The sequence below is a fragment of the Aptenodytes forsteri genome, unplaced genomic scaffold (assembly GCF_000699145.1).
Source record: "Aptenodytes forsteri isolate BGI_AS27 unplaced genomic scaffold, ASM69914v1 Scaffold82, whole genome shotgun sequence".
In the NCBI taxonomy this organism is placed as follows: Eukaryota; Metazoa; Chordata; class Aves; order Sphenisciformes; family Spheniscidae; genus Aptenodytes; species Aptenodytes forsteri.
The window spans coordinates 2,143,520-2,165,610 of NW_008795490.1; the positions used below are offsets into that span (position 1 = coordinate 2,143,520).

A 22,091-nucleotide genomic window follows, 5' to 3' on the forward strand; every position below is an offset into this window, starting at 1 on the left:
TTCATTTCCTTATCATGCATCTCAGCTTTGGGATCTAAACTGTAAGAACTTTGAGCACATGCTTAATTTTAATATGTGGGCTTGAAGGGATAGTTCAGAAAATCAGCATGTGTGTACGTTTCAGCAGTGTAAAAAGCTAACCTACATTACTACATGAGAGCTTCTGGAAGTTTATTAAAGAACTTACTGATAAATTGAAAGCCAGACTTTTCCAACACTATCTGAACAAGTGTTCCTGGTGTCATGTGGGTAAATCCATTTGTGAAACAATGCAGTGTGGAACAGCAATGCCAGGTGGAACAAACTCATTGTGATGATGTGGAGTTGCTCCCAATTCGATGAAGATATTGTAATCTAACATTCTGGATCATGAAATTCATGAGGTTCTGACTATTTAGAGGTGAAGTAAATAGCTATTGTGGTAGAGATAAGGCTTTCATTCATTTCGGAAATCCTATCTTTAATTTTTCTTTATCATTTCAGACCTCTTCCAGGCTTTGTGCCTAAATAAAGAGACCAGAAAATAGTGCTAATGTTTTTGCTAAATTAAGCAGGTAAAACAGTCAAATTGGACAGAGGAACTTAAAAGAGAAATCATAGAATCATGGAATGGTTTGGGTTGGAAGGGACCTTAAAGATCGTCTACTTCCAACCCCTGTGCCATGGGCAGGGATACCTTCCACTAGAAATGCTCGCTTGTTTTGGTTTTAAACACACGGGATAGAGACTTTTCTGTCTATAACTTACAGAAAACTCAATATTAGCTAATACTCATCTCTGATAATGGGCAGGGACTACAAAATATTATACTTGGTACAAGTGCCTTCAACACTTGAGACGTTTTCCTATGTTTAGATTTGTTTCAGTGACTCAGTGTGATTATTAGCTTTGAGCCAGGTTCTCCCAGCCTTATTGTGCAGCATTTTACCACTGTAATTACGCTGCTGAGTTAAAAGTGGGTTGTTTTATTATAAAGAATAGACATATGGCTGTCAAATGTTGCTTCTGTACTGTTTTGGCTAAAATGACCTTGATGCTTTCAATTTTGATGTGTTGGACTGATGCATATCCATTCACATTTTAACATGGACTTAGTGACTCGAGAAATAGAGAACAGTTAGGAAAACTCATTTCAGAGCATAGCCGGAGATCCAGAGAAAACAGGACTTCATAGTTAACAGATGCATTTTATAAATATTTGGAGTGATGTTCTAGCACTCTTAAAATCAATGACACCTGTGTGAAATGGCAGAGCACAGCAGGCACAAAAGTCTGCATTTTAATGAACAGGGATGCTGTGGTTTCTAAAGAGTATTACATGACTGATGCCCTTGATCCTGCAATTGAATCCATGCGGGTGGATCCTTTCATCAATAGAGAACTGACTTTACAGCTAAGGCTTCTGTCAGCACTTCATAGGTGTATAAAGGTTATTAGAGTTAAAATAGCACCTGCTACCAGAGTCTTTTGTGTCTGTTTTTTCTATTAAATATTATGTCACTCTGAGCATCTACCTGGGATTGTTTTTCCTGTCCTTTTGGATTTATATAGAAACAATGATGATGATAACTTATTTTTTGGTCTCCTGATAAACATCCTGATAAAGTTAGATAATATTCCAGTACACAGGTTGGGCATAGATTTCTCGGGTTTATTTTCTGTCTTACATATGCTGCAAAGACTTACCGGGGACAGTCTTAACTTCAGAAAAGATAGTAGCATCCATGTCATCGCAGTGCTAATAATGCTCATTGTGTACCCAGCTATTCTGTTATGTATAGAACTGCTTCCAGGGAATACAGAAAATCTGCTTTGTAACTTCAGCACTTCATCTGACTCCCTATGCAGAAAATCTCAATTACACGATTATTTTTTGTTTTCCATGGTGTATGTCTCTCCCTGTCTGGGCCCAATACAGAAAAGTGCTCAGGTGTCTTCAGAAGTTTTGACTAACATGCAGGTACATAGAGGTCAGCCTGAATAGGGCTGCTCTGGGCTGCAGCTGTCAAGACAGAATCTAAAAGCAGGAACATAGGTTAAAAAAGGGCAGAAGCTGTTAAAGTACTAGGCAAATGGATAGGAGTGGTAAGGTATATATATGTTGAACAACTCTCTGTGTAGATGCTTCTTAGAAACAGGCAAAACCCTCAATTTGAACAGATTCCTCCACTATTAGTCAGTATTGGAAACATCTCGTAGAGGTCTGACATAGAAACAGTCTTGGGGGCTTTTTTTTGCATAGATAACAGTAGGATGTCAATTACTACACTTTTGTATAGACTTTAATTGCTGGAGATGGATAGATTACTAAAGCAGTTGTAGTTCTTGTTCACCCCCAACATTGCATTCCTATCACATAATACATTAGTGACTTTGCCTTTCTTCTCTGTTTATGTTCTGACAGCAAGTGGCCTGGGGCTTACTAATAGTAAATTAGTACAAATACTTCTAATGTATACTGCAAGCTCTTAAAGAAAAGTAAGGACCACAGCTTATGTTGTGCTGAAATACTGCACAGTATGGATGTATTTCTACAAGAGCAATAGAACTGATGCCACGTACAGTTCTTGAGGTTTTTTTAACTTATATATTTGTTCATTTTTTTTTAAAAAAAAGGGAGGACAAAGACCTAGCAGCATAGACTCTCAATTTTGAGTTTATGTAGAAAAAGAATGATCAAATGTAACAAGAATGTTTTTGAAACCAGAATAAAAAACCTTTGGAGAGCATTACAGGGGAAAAAAAAAACAAACCCACCACAGTGCTGTGCTCATGCCAGCAAAGCCCAAAATACATCTGGTGATTTTCTTTTTTGCCACAGAAAAAAATTCTTGGTCCTTGAGGGAGCTTCTGCTAAGCATAATGTAAGCCAAGGGGCTAAGCACTCTGCAAGACTGGTCCCCAAGTAAATAAATGGAGAACATAAACAAAGTGTTTCAAGTTACTCTAGTCTGAGTAATCTCAAAAGCTGTGGGTTACAATTTAGAACTTGTTTGAATACCAGTGTGAAATCTGTCTTTCCTGGGTCTATTCCTGATGATTCCCTGTGAGTATTTGACCTGACTTTGATGTGGTTCATGATTCTCATTTCTGTTTTACAGGCTCAGTTTGATATTGCTGTTGCAAGTGAAATTATGGCCATCCTGGCACTTGCCACCAGCCTGCAAGACATGAAGGAGAGGCTGGGGAAAATGGTGGTGGCTAATGACAAGAAAGGAGAACCAGTAACAGCAGAGGATTTGGTATGTTCAGTGCTGTAGACCTGTGAATAACCTCCGATGTTGTTTTGCCTCTTGAAACATTAGAAAGGCAGGTGCATGCCAAGGATTTTGCTTTGAACAGCACAGTCAGATATCGAAGAAGGATCATCTTCTGAGCCAAAACTTGCTCACAATGAGAACAAGATGTAGAACTCATTTCTTCAACTCTCTGGTAACATCTGGTTCAGGAAGTCTCTGGTCTCCATAACCTACTTGGATAGTTTTCTGCAATTCTTAAGGCAAACAAATTTGGTGCTGGAGGGAGTCAGAGTGCGGGCTCCTATTTGAGAGAGCTGGTAATGTTTGCTACTGTACTTGTAAAGTGTGCTCAGATGTTACAATGATAGTTACCACATGAATGCTTATACCACTAAATCAGAATGGAAACAAGCTATTCTTAATTCAGAGGTTGCTGGCAGCGCTTGGGACAGGGTGTCTCTTCACATCATTAAGACCTTTTCTTCCTTACCTTCATTAGTTGCTGTTTCCTCATTCCCTACTTCAGCTTCTGAAAGAAGTCAATATGTTCTTCCTTTATATCAAATTCTAGCCCTTATAGCCAGGCTGTGAGTCAGTAAACAGTGGTTGGAAGCTCACACATGTTTGTGTATGGCAGGTTCTGGTGCAGCCAGAAGCTACCAGTTAACCCTTGCAATCCAGCTGTATGCCAGGAGTAGGCTCACTGTGATTGGCACTAGTTTAATCTAACATTACATTACTTGAATTCTGAAGCCTAATTGCTAAATGAAGTTCATATATTGCAGATTGACTGCACACCCTAAATATGATAAATATGATAATGCTTTGCTTTTATGCTTTTTATCTTCTAAATATATCCTTATAGCAGCTGTGATATGTCTTGGAGCCGTGCTTTCATGCCACCCTACTGGCAATGACTGCCTGTATCACACAGACTATGTGTGTGTTTTCCTGTTTGTCCCTTTTATGTGGACATCTGCACAAACTCACTGCATTTTTAGAATGAGCAAAGGAACCAGTATCCTGCCTTGTCAACAAAAATGGCAAATCCACAAGCCAGGAATACCTTCACAGTCTTAATGGATTCCAGTTTAATAAGGAAATGAAAACAGAATATCTAGCTTGCCTGGATTTAAGATTGAAATTAAGATAAGGGTACCAAAATTTTGAAGTACAGTAATCATTAAAATTCAAAGCAAATCAACTACTCCCAATTATGCAAGAGACATGAAGAACCGCATTTAATATTCTAGCTGTTGAAGTTTTGATTTTCCTTTTCAGTTGCATAACTTTGTCTTGGTCAAATGCAGGGGAGTGGGGAATAAGTTACCTTATAGTGCATATGCAAAAACTTTAAAATAATTCAGTGTCAGAATTAAAACTACATTTGAAATACATGATTTTAATCTTGATGCTACTTTTGTATGAAGGTACTTTAATGTATTAATATTGCAAAATATTTAACCTATCTTCAACCACTTAATGCTAATCAGCTTGATTACGGAAAAGCAACTGCTTTCATTCGTCTGTTGCATCTATAGTTGCTCTGTGGAAATATAATGTTGGGGCTGAAATGATGAACGGCGCACAAAGAACTTTAAAATTTTTCCACTGTGTCCCTGAAATGAAAGTAGCGTTCAGCAAAACGTCTGTTACTAATTAGTTTTTCTTGGCCTTTTTTTAAACAAACTTCCTATGCTTAGCGTCTCAATTGTTTGATAGTGTCACTTGTGCTGAACATATGTTTCTAGTTCTTCTTTAAAACAGTGTTCTATATTATACAATAGAAGAACTGCCCAGAAAAAAAAAAATCACAGTGTCAAGGATATGTATTATGACCATCTGCAGCTATGCTGCTGCATTCTTTTTCTTCTGCAGGTTCTCATCTTCATACGATGCACAGGGAGGACTTGGGTGCGTATCATGATTGTGAAGGGCAGAAACTCCTACTTCCTTTGTTGTGGAATGTGTTACAAATGAGGATGAGAACTATGGGAGGAATAGGAAGGTGATTTCATGGTTAAGGCAGAAAAGTGCCTTTTTGGAGAATTGAATTCTATTCCTGTGTTTTTCACAAAGCTTATGTGCGATGCTGTGTCCATACGAACTGATTCTTACAGTACATGAGGAGTCGTGCATTCCTCAATCTGGCTTGACACCCAGGAGCTAAACAGCTGAAATCTATGGAAAGAGTGGAACACCATCAAGAACTTTGAACCAGGAGAAATTATTTTATGTTGTCTCAGGTTGAGCATCCAAAATTGGTGAATACTTTTGAGTTTGATCCTTGCTGGTTTCTCTTCTGAAAACAGGACCAATTGTTCATTTCTGCAGACTTATTCATATTGGTGAAGAAGTCAGGTGCTGTGGTGTTGGGATTTAAGAAATGTCAAAAAAGGAAATGAATAGTGGGTTTTCTTACTAAGACTTCTTTATCAAATTAAATACCGGTTACTTTGTACAAGGAGAGAGAGCTTATGGATAACTGTACTGCACTTGTGAAAGTGTACTGTATAAAGTTGAATCCTCTGGAAGCAATAGCAGGAGATGTATAACCAAAGACCATACCATGTCATATTCATATGTACAAAGAAGATAAACTTCAGTTCTATCGGGTGGCATTTCATCTCTGTTCCTGGTTTCTTCCCACAGGTGGTCAGTCTGTTTGAACAGCTTGCAACTAAACTTACTGTTCCTGGACTTTAAATGCAGTATCTACTCTTCCCCCTACTGCTTGTGCTGCCTATGTTGTTACTATGCTTCTGCAAGCCCAGCTTTTGACCCCTCTTCGTTTGGACTGCGCAGGTTCTCTCTCTTCCTTGTACGTGTTACAAAAGGATTCCTGTAGGATCCAGGAGAAGAGATCTTTGCTTGTGGACTAGATGTCCAGACCCAGAGCTGGTCCAGCCTGGGGCAGACTGTAGATACAGTTGTTACACCTCAGGCTGTAAGCGCACCGCACATTGCGTCTAAAGCTTTCTGGGCAGGATGGGGCAAGGCTAAGCGTTCACTAATGAGTATCTGTGAACAGTAATTTTCATTTTGCCAAGGTTTATATCTTGAGCAAACTTTCAGATGTGGTAAGAGGTTTGATGTGAAGCCATTCTCCACCTGAATCTTCATCCTTTCGAGTCAGGGTCAGAGAGGAGGGTAAAGCTTTATAGCTCAGAAAGGAAAGATCCCAAGACAACTGAACGTAGGAAAACAATATACGTGCTTTTCGAATACTCTTAATCCAAGAACAGTTCAATCATTTTGACTTAAATTTTCATAAAACAAAATAAATTTTAAAAGCTTGAATCTACCATAGCCACTTGACATGGAATGTTTTAGCCCAAAGAACTGCAATTGCATATAGTTTTAACAAATTTTAAAGGCAGCTTTATCATGGGAACTACCACACAACCTGAATAATGGGTGGCGGTCAGTCCTACCCGTCACTTAAAAAAAATTCTGGGGTTCATGTTTAATATATACTACCCAGATTGAATTTATGCAAGTTTAAATGTTTGACAGTAGTCTGGTAGTTCATTGGAATCTATGTGAACCAAAACCACTAAACCCTTCTCTGTGATTTGTTTCCAGATGTACACACAATATACTTCACAAAAACACAATTGCTCTTAATTTTGACTTTATATGCAATATATTTATAATAATAGAATAGTAAAACCTAAAATATACATTGGCAGATATAAACCAGATGCAGAGGCAGGCTAGGAGTAGTAGAAAAAAGATAAATCGAATATTCCATGAATTGAGAAGACTCCTTCCACAAGAGTAATGGATTAAATATCTATCCTCTATAATGGAACGTACTGAAGTCTTTGCCAAAATGTGGTGCTCATTGTACAGTATTTTGAGGACTGAATTGCTTTTTGGCTTTTACAGTGTAGTAGAATTTTGATGGGCACATGCCATATCTTTATGTGAAATTAAATGGGTATTTATGCCCTAGATCAGTATTTCAGCAGCTATAAAAAATATTAAATAAATATGTCACTATTTTTTTAAATAAGACTTCTTCTCAACTTACTTTCTGTGCCATGCTGTTAGATTTCAATAATTCCAGGACTAAAAAAAATAGCTTCATATTTACTTTTGTAAATGATCTGTCAGCTGAATATATTTTGTTCTCTGATTCATGAGAAACATTGTGTACGTACTTCACTTTAAACACAAGTGGTTGCAGTTCTTCTCAGCTTACAATTTAGGGTTTAGTTTTTTACAGAACTGATTGCAGAAAAAATATTATCATTTTGTTAGAGACTGTAGTTTCAAATGACGGGAAGTTACAAGTACTTCATTATTTTTCTTATCAAGAAAAGGGTTTTTCTCTACCTTTCAGTCTGTGTATCCCTTATTCATTTCACAGTAGTTACTCTCAACCACCTTCCTTCTCATCTAATGCTGGCTTTCATTTCCACTCTTGCTAGACTTCAGAGACTGCTCCACTGGAAGTTGCTTTGAAAGTATTTTGGTTTTTCATTTAAGTTTGCCTTTTCTGTGTCATGTGTGTAATTTATTTTGTGCTCTATGATCTTTACTGTCCTGGGGAGCATACCTGCCCTGACGGCTGGTGGATAGATGGAAGGGGTATTATTTTCAGAAGTACTTGGGATCAGTTCCAGGAGGGACCCAGGAGAGATTGGGTGTCCATATACATTTGATTCGGAGTCCTACTTCTTTCTTCTGACAGTGAGTTAGTGGAAAAGTCATGAACGTTGGGCTCTCACACGCTTAATTGGTGTGTAAGTGTCTAGGCCTCTAATTCTTTTATAAAAAATTTAACTACCTTCTCTGAATTGGAGATTGGAACCTGATTCCTTAAATAGCTTTGAGAATCAGATCCAGGACTTTGAGTGAGCTGTGGAAATTGTTTGCTAGCTGCTTGGAGCATTGGGGATATGAAGGAATGAAAACTTTATTCTGACAGTCATGTCAGAGAGAGAGGAAAACTTTATCGGCTGTTTAGCTTTTAAAGACTGCTGTTGACACCAAACCTGTTAAAGAACCATGGAAGGCAGATAGACATGATGTGTGCTAATTGGAGTCTTGCATGTTTTTTTCTTTGCTTTCAGCTTCAGATACAATGAGTTGTGTCCAGAATGCATATCTAATATGGATGAAGTTTCCCAAAAAGTTAACATGCATATTCACTATTTTTATCAGATGGGTGAAGAACTATCAGAAAACTATCAGAAAGCAAAGGAGACAGGATTTGAGCCGTTATTGTCTAGGAGGGGGAGGAGAGAAAAAGGTGTCCTGAATTTCTTTTGTTTTTTATTTCTCCCCCAAAGCTTTCTTTCCAGTCAACAAGGCTTGGGTCAGCAAATAGCTGTTTGCGTGCTTCCTTTAATGAGCTGGTGGTCTCATCCAGCACGAAGTAGACAGTGCAAACCCCTAATCGGGACGGCTACAGTTGGCGTGAGTTAACACTTGTCAGTCCTTAGGCAGGTTTCCCAAGAAGAGCGTTAGGGCTGATCCGTGGCTGTTCAGGTAGTTAACCTTGCCGTTGACCAGTTGGAAGATCTGACGTAAAGTTTTCCATTTGGCTTTTTTCTTTCCAGAAAGTTGAATAGCTATTACAATTGCCTTTTATGTGGTGAGATTGTAAACTATCTCAGCGTTTATGCGCTGAAAATTATCAGCAGCTGTTTCTCTTTCAGCATAATGATGAATAGCTTATGCTATATGATGATGGAAAAACTGGGATGCAGGAAGAAAGTGTAAAATTAACCAACCTTTTCCTTCAGATACTTCCATTACCTATTGCCTTCTAACTAGTGTGTGTACATGGTTTTGCTTTCCATCAGACAGAAGATGAACAACTTAACAAGCTGTTATAGTTTTGTGTTGCTAGCAACTAGTGATAAGCATCATTTCCTCCAGCGGGGGGTGGAAGGGGAAGAACTGTGCTTCTAGTCTGAGAAACTCTGTCCCAGCTGGCTGCTGAATTGATCAAACAGCAGGAAAACAACAGGCTTATAGATCTATTCAATAAGTATATTGCACACTGATTTTTTTTTTTTAACGAATTCAAGTTCTGCACTGTGATCATCAGGAAAAAGAATATGTTTGTTCTGATAAATTAGTAGGATTAAAAACTGGGGTTTAATGAAGAAATTGCTAGGATTGAAATTTGTTTTTTTTTAAATTCAAGTTCTGCACTGTGATCATCAGGAAAAAGAATATGTTTGTTCTGATAAATTAGTAGGATTAAAAACTGGGGTTTAATGAAGAAATTGCTAGGATTGAAATTTGTTCCATTTCATTTAAAATTGTAAGAGCTGGGACTGGGTATTCACTATTTTATTTTGTAAGTGCTTCAGATTTGGAAGTGAATCAAATCAGTTTTATAAAGCAAATTGTTATATTCAACAGATTTAAAATTTAATATCCTAAGAAATACACCCACTTTAGAGAGACTTTTACAAATAACTAGAATACAAGAAATCAAAGGCAGTAGCAATGGCAGTCATTTTTACATGGTCCCAAAAAGAAAACTCATTTATGGATAAAATATTGAAGTTACATTTTATTCTAAAAGCAGAAAATTTTACAGGGTACTGGTTAAATGAACCTTTATGAAATATTGTTTGTTGAGATTTTTTCTGCATTTTTATGTTCTTCATCTAAAATAAGTAGTTCATAATCTTACCAATTAAAACGATCTGTAGCTATAAAGGAGCCTGTGGAAGTGAAAACCAACAATAATTTCATTTCTCTTTTTTAATATATTTTCCTTTTCCTTCTATTTAGGCCGTCAGCTTTGGATTCAAATGAGAGTAGTTGGGTATATGTACAACATAGCACCAGGCTGCTTCTGTGGAAGTGACAGAGCCCCAGCCATTCTGACAGAGGGCTGGCACGCTGGTGTTTCCTTGCGTTTTGAGCCTAACTTCTAAAATTAACATATTAAGAAACAGAAATTTATTCTTTATTAATTCAGAAGAGGGAAAACTATATTGTTTTGCTACTAGTTTCTCTTATTACCTCTTTGTGGCTCTGTTGGGGCTTGTAGATAGTGGAGGTTTACAAAATGCAAAGAGCGAAGAAACATCTTTCCCTCCTCTCTTCTTTCCTTCACTCTCCCCCAAGGAAACACTTGCTATGCTTTAGTAGAAACCAGTTTTACTATTTTGGTTTCAGTCCATTTTTATCTGAGGCCAAATATTCTGCTTCATTGTCCTCTGAAGTCTATATTCAGATGTGATGTCAGAAAGGGGAAACTTGAATTTGTATAAAATACTGTACTTACGTAATGACCACGTACTTTTATGTCTCTCATGTCTGTCATTCTGATTTTCACACAGAGTTTGATTGTTCAAACAATCAAATGAGCCACTGCTTATAACGCTATTGCATTTTTTCTATCCATGATCTAATTCTTTCAAAACAAAACACATTTTCTTCTCAAAATCAAAGTAATTTAGGAACAAATTGAAATACATGCTTGTGGTTTCTAGATAGCACTCTGCATATAGTTTGATAGTGCTGTGCATACTCTATAGCCAGTTTCTTCTAAAATGGGCATTGGATTTTAGTGTAGAGGGATGTCATGACTTTCTCTAATTTTGAATTCGGTCAGTGTGAAATTTATACTTAATATCTAGCAAAACTTTTAGGGAGGAGTAAGATTTTTTTACAACTGAAATGCAGCAATTCACATGGCTCCTTTTGTCCTCTCATCATCACAGTAAGGCACCTCTAACTTTTAGTCTCGTGATACGTTCTTTACCTGCTCCTAGTCAACTCCGTGTCTGCTTTCATCCTGTGCCTATTACATATATATTTGTACAAGTCTTGAAAAATACCCTTTCTGGTTGTTGCTGTCTATTGATTCATGCTATTGATTCTGTCATGAAAGAAATATATCTGTGATTTCTTTAGGCAGTTTTAGCAAGTTATTGCCTTCTTGCTTTCTCAGGTCTCAGTGGCCTTTGCTTCCGCTTCGTCTTTTGTTCCCATGAACATCCTCATGCTGATCACTTAATAACTCTGGTTTTGGTCTTTCCATGAAATAAGAAGAATACTTACCTACTGCCTTTTAAGTGTATTCAGAGCAAAATTGTTACTATTTCTGGCACACTCTGTAAATACAGTATGTTAGAAGTCTTGAGGTAACATCTAAATAAATTCTTTATGCAACACTGTAACACTGCTTATCCATTACGGTTTATGAGCACACTTTCTTTTTCTCCTTTGAAGTGTAAGGTTTTTTCCCTTTTTTAACTGTAAGCTTAAGTGTAACTCAGAAATGTTGCACCTTAGAATTGATTTCCTTAAAATGTGGACTTTTTTGTTTTTTAGGGAGTAACAGGTGCTTTGGCAGTTTTAATGAAAGATGCAATTAAGCCCACACTAATGCAGACATTAGAGGTGAGTATGGCTTATGATGCCGGCCCTTCTCTGACTTTCAAATTCCATATTGTGCTTGTCGTGCTTCTCTCCAGTGACCGCGCTTAACTTTCAAGGTTCAAGCCAGGGTCAAATCCATAAAGGCATTTAGCAAATGTTCATTTGTGTATATTAACTAATCAACTCTATCTGCATTGATACCTTTTGGGTGCTTTTTTTCCTTCTTCGAGACTCTGGCTTTAGTCATAATTTTGCCTAGTGTTGCAAACAAGCTGCAGTGCACTGTTGAACTGCTTTTGAGCACAGTAGAAGGCAGGTTGGGCTTCCAAGTAATAGACTTCCTTCTGTTTCCCATCTTGCTCTTCTAGGAAATTTTCCTTTTTATGTGTTTCCTTTATATTTATGTTCCCATGATGATTCCCACAGCCCAGCATTTTGAGTGGAAAGTAGATGCTTCGCTGAGGCCATTCTATTCTGTATTATCGTTTGTGCCTTTCAGAAACACAGGAGGGTCCTTTTGCCTGTTTAGGCTTTTTCAAAAGACAGTTCCCAGCCACCCTATCTTGCCATAGTGCCTTCAGGGACTAAATGAAGCTTTGCTGGCCTATGAGAGGAATGTTTTACGCTTACCCTAGTGAGCTTTCTTCCGACAGCTCAAAGAACGGAGAACTAGTGCAACCTAACTTTGTGACTGGGCAGTCTAGTATTGCCTTTTCAATAGTAAGCTGAATGATGAGCAATATTCATGGGGAGAGGGAGGAAGAAAAATGGGGATATAATGAAGCCATTTTGAAAACAAATGCATTTGGAGAAAAATTAATGTATATTATTGAAAGTTTGACCATCGAAATTACATAGCTGGAATATTTCACAACAGTTCCTGGTATGGTGAAAAGTTGAAGAATGTAGAAAGATACCAGTGCAGTCCCCAGCTGGTAAAAATGTCTCATTTTCTATAGCATGCCAAAGTGATAACTTCCTTTTTGCTTTTGTGTTTGGATGGGCACAGCTTCCTACTCTCAGGGAATATTAGAAAAACAGAATTTAAGTCTGTGTTACTTTACTATGGTCACCTTAATTATTTTCTCCTGCAAAGAAGGTTTGTTCTTTCATGTGGCTGTATGAAGAATATATGTGTATGTGTCAGAATTTAATATAACATCCAATAGTAGACACTGCAGGTCACGTAGGATCAAGAATGTCATGGCCAGAACTAGGTATTAAATCTCCACTTGGATAATACTGTGTGCATTGAGCATCAGTGACAAGGTAGCTTTGATTCTGAGTGTTTAGTCTGCGTCACTCTATTTGCACTTTGCATACCTGTTAGAAAATAATGTGGGTTTGTTACAGTGTTCTAAAAGACAATTATAAATGTCAGAAGAGTTTCTTTTGATCGATAGGCATTTGGTTCTGGGACTTGCATGCTTTTTTTTTTCCCCACTGCATTTCTTTATATTCGCATTTCTATGCAATAAAATTCCTGCCTTTTATGTGGTATTCTTTTCTAGTCTAATCTATACTATGGCTGAAACATCTGCCAGCTTTCATCAAACACTATTGCTTGTTACGAGGACCCTGACCGCAGTACCCAAAGATATTTTTCCCAAAAATTCTTCTTACGAAGTTGTTTTTAAAACAGCAAACTAAAGCAGCTCAGAAGACTGCTTCATGCTCCACTCCTGCAATTTGAGTCTCAAAGATGAACTTTTGTCACCCTTTGAATACCTGTTAGCTTGCAGGCTAATATGAGTCACCTATCCAAGAATGGAAATCTCCAGCTTATCTAAATCTTTTCCAAGATAGTGCTGTGCTTTGGCTGATGTGTGCCTTTTGGACTGTGTCATTGCTCTTGTGTAGAGACGCAATGGCCTACTCTGTTACTGCCCATGCTGTTGTTGCTGTTCTTCAGCCTCAAGCTTGTGTCATGTCCCATTTTGTGAATAAATACCTTTCATTATTTTTAATTATTCATGTTAATAGCTTTAAGAGATGCTAATTTTAATAGCTTCAGTTTTTCCAATAAGAGGGAAGGGAACAAGGAAGATATTTTGCCCTGCACACTTGAATGTAGTGCAGTGAACACCTGTGAGTTTAGAGCCCTCCAGCACAATAGATTTCAAGACAAGCTAATCCTAGTGTACCCTGAGGTGGTGGATGTAATAACGTCTCTTCTGCTATAGGGGACAACATATTTCTGATGAGAGTGTGAATTACAAGTCTCTCTTCTTGCAAACCAGAAATGAGGAGAATTGAAGCCTAAATTACACTTGAAATAATCCTAATAAGTAGCATCCAAAAGAAGAGGAACCTCTTAAGTTTCCAAAGAGGCTACCAATAGTAATTGGGCAACATAATCCTAATCCCTTCAGGGAGAACAAGTTCTCAATACAAGTGTAAAGACCTTTAGCAACAGCACCACGGCTTGACAACAGTAACATCAGAAATGATCCTGTGACAAGGACATCCAGTGTCTACAGCACACTGGTGATGTAAAAAACAGATTAATATGATTAAACAGAACACAAATGCAGCTCAGACTATGCTGTGGACCTGTCCTGCAAGTAGGAATGAAACTGTTCACCAAAGCAGGTCTTCCACATCACTTTGGTATTGGGGAATGGCAAAAAGACCGCCTGAGGAGGTGGAGCAGGAGACCTTCTGGGTGACTTTCAGCTGATACTAACAGTTAATGTGGCATAATTTGTAATTGATAGTGTCCGTGGTTAGCAGCAGCTGAAAGTAGCCATTGCAGAGATAGCTGCACTTCTCTGTGATCTGGCAAAAAGCCTGTAGATGGATATTGTGTTAAGCTGTGGAGGTCTGAGGAGTTGCTATAAGGGCCTATGAAAGGGGAGAACGACCTACTCGGTAGATTTGTAGGAGCTTTATATGGATGTAGGCGTGCACTGGAGAAGAGGTTTAGAAGTTCATAAATCAAAAATGACCGAATGTCAGTCCTGTGTGGAACTGAACTGGCAACTTGTGTCAGTGTGTTTTTCATATGTGAATTGATGTGTGTATTTTAATTTGCTGGTTTTTAAAGTGGTTTCTTGGTGGGTTGATTTCCATTGCAACCCTGCTGCTCTGTCACCAGAAATGCTGCCTCATGGTGTTAGTGATTGACAGTGTTTCATAGGCAGGAATGACAGTAAAATCTCAAAATGGGAAACGTGGGGCAGTCCACCTACAATAACTGTAGAACTTATATCCAGTGCTGTAGAATTGAGATGACTTTGTTTGAAATGTGCATAATGATTTCATAGTGTTTATCCATGTTTGTCATGACAGATTTGTTCCCTCGTGAACTGATCCCTTAATGTTTAGCATTTATTTATACCATGCATAACAGAGCAGCTGCTCTATGGGACAACTCTTTGTAGCTGCAGGCTGGCTCCTCTGGGATGGTCTGCTCATGTTACATTTAAAGTGCCACTCACAGTAAAGATGAGGGGAGGATGGTAATAAGTATTATGAACATCCATCTAGCGGCCAGATAACTTCAGATATTTATTGACATTCTGGGTTTATTTTCTTTTACTAAAACTTGGATAATAAAATTTCCTGTACTGAAAACAGTCAGCAGAATGCATCTCTGTGCCACTGTTTGTTTCTCCATATAGTTTATTAAGAGTATAACGAAAATAAGTGGCACTCTGCAGAGTGGGATGGATGGGCTGACACAGAGTTACTGAAGCTGGCCTCAGAAGACATTGTTGTCCCTGTTCCAGGGTGTGCCTGAGGCTCCTGAGGTTCTGCTGGTGTTCGCTCCCTTCAGTACCTAGACTGTATTTTTCTTCCAGGATTGCTCTTGTAAAAAGACCATTCAAATAACCCCTCCTTATCTTCTGATGGATTTCAGAGCTCCAGGGGAGCATCTGTCCATGCCAGTGGTTTAGTGGTGTGTTTGGATTTCAAGTTAGTGGCAGGGGGACTCTTGGCTACCGATATTCTGCATGTTGACCCCACAATCCATTTTCCTTCCCATCCGTGTTGTGTGGATGAACTCTTGGAAGCACAATTGCACAGGGAATATTGTGGGAGACCCTTCTGGCCCCCTCTCTGCATAGCTGCCACAGTATGGGTTGGGCTGCCATCATCATCTGTGTTTGTGCTTTGATACATCGCATCTGCCCATGTGTGTGCTGGGCTCTAACGAGAGCAGCCCTGTAATTGCTTGCCACAAGAAATTAAGGGCTTGGAAGAGTAAAATTAAACTTAGTGAGTAATGAAATACAAATCAGAATAAATCCCGTGGATTTCAATCTGGTAGCTGAAAACTGCAGTCTTATTTATTGGAATGCCAAAAGGGTAAATACTGGGTTAAAGTAAAAGTAAAACTTAAGGAAGTAAAACTTAAACTTAGGTTGGTGGAAGTGGTTTGTATTTTATTTTGTATAAGTTATAAGCTCTTTGGGATAAGGCTCATCTTTTTTTTTTTTTTTGTTTGCACAGCACCTCCTATTAGATTGATGCCTAAATATTCTAAGAAGCTTTGGAGGTGTATATATAGTTCAAGTTAAATTTTTTGCATAAATATGTAAAGCCCAATTGATATTGCAGTATGTGGTCATTAGCAGATAGAAAACAAGAAAAAAAATCCTAAGTAAACACTGTGAAGTCAGTGTGTTATGAAGATAATAATCTGCATCATTCCTTCTGTTACAGGGCATGATACCTGGTTTATTTACTTTTTCTGCTCCAGTTCCACTGTTCCTTCTCTAACATGTATGAGGCAGAGTTGTCTTTGGATTGTAGCTTAATTGTCTAGTTTCTGGAGAATATCCCCTGCCCGTATGTATGCATATTCTCCTTTTCCACTCTTGATTTAAAAAAAAAATAAAAAAAATCCCGTTTTATTAGAACAAACCTGAAGTTTGGTGTGCCAGTGGATAAAAAGTTACTTGTCTCTGCTCTGAACAAAACAATTAATTATGTATAATTACTTCTAGAGGAAGCAATAAGAACAGATGCTTGTTGTTGATATATTTTATATGATTTGTATTCAGTGTTGCTGAAACAGGAAAATCTGTTTTCTATAGTAGCAAGTATTTCACTGCTGTAATCCAATTGTTCTGGTGTTTTATGGAAAACATGAAAATTTTTGTCTATGTAGGTTGTTTTCTTAAGACACTGCGGGGAGGGGGGAGCAACCAGCTTTTCTTATATGGTTAATAGTTTCCAAGTTGTGGTTCATGGGGCTGTTGGATGTGGCCTGCAGCTGATCCATGGAACGCTGTCCTCCTCAATTGGCGTTTCTGGTCAAAAATTGAGGAAGATTGCCCAGTAGGTTGCCTGAAATTTTGTGGGTTGGCAGTAGCTCCTAATACAGCATGTGTGAAGAACATTGATGGAGATAATCTGAAGTTGTCTGCTTACCTTTTCTTTAACCAGCTGGGGTTTTTTAAAAGCGTTAACACAACAATGGGGATTTGTTTGCTTAAGTATTTTATAGTAAGACAGCTGAAGTGATATCCTTCCATCTGACTGTGTATTCTGTCCTGGAGAAAAGATAGCAGTTAATATATCTCACCTAATCCCTTTCTGCAGATGCTAATTTCTCCTTTCCTTGTGATGCCTGCCAAAAAAAGTAACAGGGAAGCTGAGATTTGCTTGCTATCTGACAAATTTCCCTATGCCATTCCTTTGTTAACTCCTTGCCTATCCTTTTGTTGGTTTAGATTGCTCCCTACTACAGAGTCTACTTTCCTTGTGTATTTGTATGGTGTCTAGCATAGAGGAATCCGTCTCTGCACCCGGGGCTGCCAGGCGCTCGGCCAGCAGCGGTGGATGCTTTTTCCATTGTATGTCAGCATCCCCACTGCACCCTAGCCATGTCCCTTCCCTTCTCCCTCTCCAGCTCCTTAACCATTGACTCTGGTCCCTCATCGCTTCCACTAGCTGCTTTGCCGGCACAGGAATGGCAATTACAGTCAATGAGGAAAACAGGAGCAGTAAGGGATGGAGTAGGGCAGGAGTTGGGCTCTATTTGTGTACCGTCTGCAGCGATGCACTTAGTGCTGATTGTAGTACATGTGCCAGAATAGCATGCCACAGCATTAGGGCAGTGGAAATATGAAACATTAGTACAGGGTTGGGTGAGAAGTTGTGCAAGTTATCTACAGGTTGCACTATTGTCCATTACCTTTCTGTGAATGAAGCAGGTTCTGACATCTAGGCCTGTCAGCGAATGGGCTCTCAAGCACCTGAGATGTACCTAACCCCCCCAAATTATCTAACAGTGCTTATTCTTTATATGTGCTTTTGATTTATATATCATCTTGATTAGTCTGGAAGAGTATTGAGCTTGTGTTCTTACCTTCCATTAAATTAATGATTTTTTTTTTTTTTCTCATTCAGGGTACACCAGTATTTGTTCACGCTGGACCTTTTGCTAACATTGCACATGGAAATTCTTCTGTTTTGGCAGATAAAATTGCCCTTAAATTAGTCGGAGAGAAAGGATTTGTAGGTAAGTATTTTGTTTATTGTATTATGGTTTGTTGGTTAAGTTGGCAAACGGTGATGTAAGTGAACGGATAAAATAGCAGTGAAAGGTAAGAATGCTACTTCATTTTATGCTAATAATAATAATAAATAATCTTAAAGTGAACGTGTAAAAAAACCCAAAGCATTTCTTTCACCCTGCCCTTTGTCTCAAGTGTTCCCGTTTGTTTGAGATTCCACAAGGTGACTGAACCAGTTAAATGACTGGATTGCATTGAAGGAAGTGTCCTGTAGTTCCTTGTATTAGTATTCATCTGACCTCTCTTGATAAATGGACAGAAACCGTTCCCTTTTCCTGCTGAATTATTTCTCTGCCAGTTCATCAAACTCAGCCAAATCAGGGGTCAGACGTCCCTGAGCCAGTGCAGAGGAACGGCAGAGGGAAGGTGGTAGAAGAAAGAGTAAGACTGCCTTATGTTGTTGGCAGTGAGCCATTAGGTTGGTCCAGCTGCATTGTAAAACCTCACCATGAGGCCCTCATGTTCCCATGAAAGTATGTGGGTGGGTGGACTCTTTTTATATTAAGAATTCAGCCTGCACAAGCAATGATAGACACATAGAACTTACTGTTACGGTCGCAGGCAAAATAAACTTGTGGCTGAACGGTGAACTAGTTTTTATAAAAATTGTTGTGTGTGTTTAACTTTAGAATTAAGAAAATGAAAGGGGTGTTGCTACTTTGTAGTAGTAACGCCTTTGCACTGCTGCAGCCATTCTCTTCTGTGTCCTGAACACCCAGGTTGGCTTACGTTAATCCTAAAGTTGAACTTTGAGTACCTGTGGAACAATGCTTTTGAAGAAGTGCAGTAATGTGAAACATGAGGTTTCTTAAGCTAGCACCCATAAACTAGCAGAGAAACACATACGTATATGCTTATGTCATACCTACATATTGCTGTAAATTATATAAAGAGAACCAAATTACTTGAAAGTACTGTTTCTATTTAAATTCACTGGTAATCATAGAAAGGATGGGGAAGTTGTTTGCATTGCTACAGAATGTATATACTTTTTGTTATGATATGAATCAAGCTATATATTTACAGATAGAGAATAGAAAAGTTTCTTATACAAAGTTGTTGACTAGTGAACAAGCAGATAGAGGGATATCTTCTTACAGAAATCTTAAAAAGTAACAAAAATTAATACCAATAGAAAATAAAGGATTAAAACCTGTTGTAGATCATACTGACTTTGAAAATAAAACCCTAAAGAAATACATCACTGGTATTCTCTGAATAACAACAAGAAGGTTGAACAGGTAGAAATTCTCTTTATGTGTATTCCATTATCTTGAGGGCTCTCTTCTTTTTAAAGAATATTTATTGATTTTCTATTTTCTTATTTTTGCTTGTTCATATTTGTAGAAGTAAGTTTCTGATCTCCCTAAGTATTCTGTGCCTAGAAGAAATGTTCTCCATCCATTTTTTTTTTTTTTTTTTTTTTTTATAAGAAAAATTCCCCTCCTTTTTTTTTTTTTTTTTTTTTTTTTTTTTTTTAAGTGGAGCAGCAAAGTGCACACAATGATCTTTAGATCTTTGTTTAGGGTATTATTAACAGCATTAGTTCCTAGAGTCAGTTTTGCTAACCTCTGCCCTTCTGTTTCCGCAGCAAAGTGCACACAATGATCTTTAGATCTTTGTTTAGGGTATTATTAACAGCATTAGTTCCTAGAGTCAGTTTTGCTAACCTCTGCCCTTCTGTTTCCATATAATTTGCAAAGATTGTTGGACATTTGCATGTAATATTTTGTTAGCAAGAGCATTCTTGGGAAAAGTTTGATTCAGTGTTCTGCTCTCACTTCTTATGTTTAGGTAGGAGTAACTAGGGAAATGCTGACCTGTGTAAGAAAATAAAGCATTGCAGTTAAGGTGGTGAAACATGAGGTTTTCAAGGTAGTCTGGGCATGTGTTGCGTGTTTGTGTTTCCTTTTTAAAATGCATGATCATGTCAAGGAAAAGGGTTGTTTCCTCCAGTGTTACTGTTGTACAGCTAAAGGGTCTGTTCATTTCCCTTTAATAATCAAACATCCATTCAAAGTAAGAACATTTTGCATTCTGAATCATTTATTTAATGATAATAGAATCTGTATTTCCTTAAGCCATATTTGTTGTTACATGGGTTTGTGGAATGAAGAGCAAAAGCATTTAGGGTAGCTAACATTTTTCATAGGCTGGATGAAGTGACTTTTTTTCTGCAGTGAGCAATCTTTTCAAGTGGGAAGTCTGTTTTGTATCATCTGAATGGAAGTAGGTTGGCGGCAGTCTTGAGTCTTGATCCAGGTTTTGGAGCCCAAAAAGTATCGCTTTGGGTTTGGATTCCCCTCCATTCAGTGTTTCCCTCAGGCACTGAGAGCATATCCTTGCATTTCATGCTTTTTTTTCTGGTCTTATGCACCTGTTTGTCTTTAACACTCTTTTTTGCTTTGTTTGTCTTTGGCCCCAGTTTCTCCATTGGGAGACAAAGCAGTGTAGCTGCAATAGAGGAAAACCTTTTGTGCTGCCAGCTAAAGGCTCTTGTTCAGATTTTATTCTACAGAACACAAATCCCTGTGAAACTGGCTTCAAAATGAGACTGCCTTTGCTCTGCTGAGCAAAGAACTTCAGCATGATTTTTAGATCCTTGTTAGATTATTAAAAGCAATAGTTCCTAGAGTGGCCTACTTAAATAAACTTTGCAGGTAGTCACAAGTGTAAATGGTTGTTCTAATGGTGGTAATTATCGTGAGCTTTATGTTTTTAAAAAATACATTGTTTCTGGTAGCTACTCAGAGCACATGGGCAGAGAAAACATGTAGCACTTGCTGGTTTATTAAACACTGTCCTATCCTACCCTACACAACTGAAGTCTAAAATGACAGCTACAAAGCGTTCACCAGTCCACATTGAGGTCAAGTCCGTGCAGGCAGAGAGCCCAATGCCTTGTGAAGCTACGCAGCAAAGGAGTTAGCAAGAAACCGCTGCGTTCTGCTCAGTGTGGTGTGTGCCTGAACCCCGCACTGCCGTTGAAACTTGGTAGGGAAAGCTGATCCTGTAGTTAATTCAGACAGTAGGAATGCAGGACAGCTATGCTGCAGTTCTGTAACTAGCTGGGCAAGTTTAGTTACTCACTCTTGCTAAAAGTAAAAATTTTCACTGCTCCACGTTTCTCTTTTGCCACTGTTCTCGTGCAGTTCATCCTTTCCTCACATTGGATCTGGCGCTCATTAGATTCTTGTATGAGCGATTGCAGTTCATGTTTTGCCATGTAGGTTAGTTGCACAAGCTCATGAAAGAGTCCAAGAGGTGTTGGAAATAGCATAAGGTAAGTGGCAGAACTGCGTGGCCGGAAGAGGCATTTTAGGGACCAGGAGCTATGAGGTTGGCTCTCAGCCTTGTGCAGCTGCATCCAAAGCAGGAACGTAAGAAATCTGTGACAGGGTCTGCAATTAAATTAATTTCCTGTATAGCAGAATAAATATCTTAACATACATATGCTAGCTCATTCACTGTGAGATGGGATGATGAAATATATAAAATATATAATATTTATATATTTATTATTTTTATATATTTACTATTTCATTTTTTACTTAAGCCATAGTTATTGTAGAGCAGAACCTCCTGCTAAGTGCTAAGACAGTACTAAGGAGAATAGCATGGCCTGAACTTGCACCACAGTTTCACAAATATAGGTATTTTTTATTTTCTGTCCTGGCTTAAGCAGCCTCGTCCCTCCAGCTGCTTGTTTCCAGTCCTGTGCAACCCCTCACTTGCCAGCACACCTGTTTATAGAGCCACATGATAAACTAAACTGGAGAGTTGGTCTGGATTGAAAGCAACTACAATAAAAAAATCCCCTTCCTTCCCCTCACAGACAGTGGCTGGGCAAACGGCTATATGTGCGACAGGGGGAAGATGAGATAATGCCACATAAGGTGGTGTTTTTGCTGAAATAAATATTTATAATATTATAGCCTCATTTGGAGCTTTAAAGTGCCAGTAA

At 38.4% G+C, this 22,091-nt stretch overlaps 1 protein-coding gene across 1 annotated transcript in view; it reads left to right on the forward strand.

The window, feature by feature from the left end:
• Window positions 1-22,091, forward strand: part of MTHFD1L (methylenetetrahydrofolate dehydrogenase (NADP+ dependent) 1-like) — a 159,094-nt gene that overhangs the window by 47,439 nt on the left and 89,564 nt on the right. The window contains exons 18-20 of the mRNA XM_009281550.1: window positions 3,102-3,242; window positions 11,553-11,621; window positions 17,961-18,072. Coding sequence (XP_009279825.1) covers window positions 3,102-3,242; window positions 11,553-11,621; window positions 17,961-18,072 — 322 coding nt within the window. The remainder of the gene's footprint in view (window positions 1-3,101; window positions 3,243-11,552; window positions 11,622-17,960; window positions 18,073-22,091) is intronic.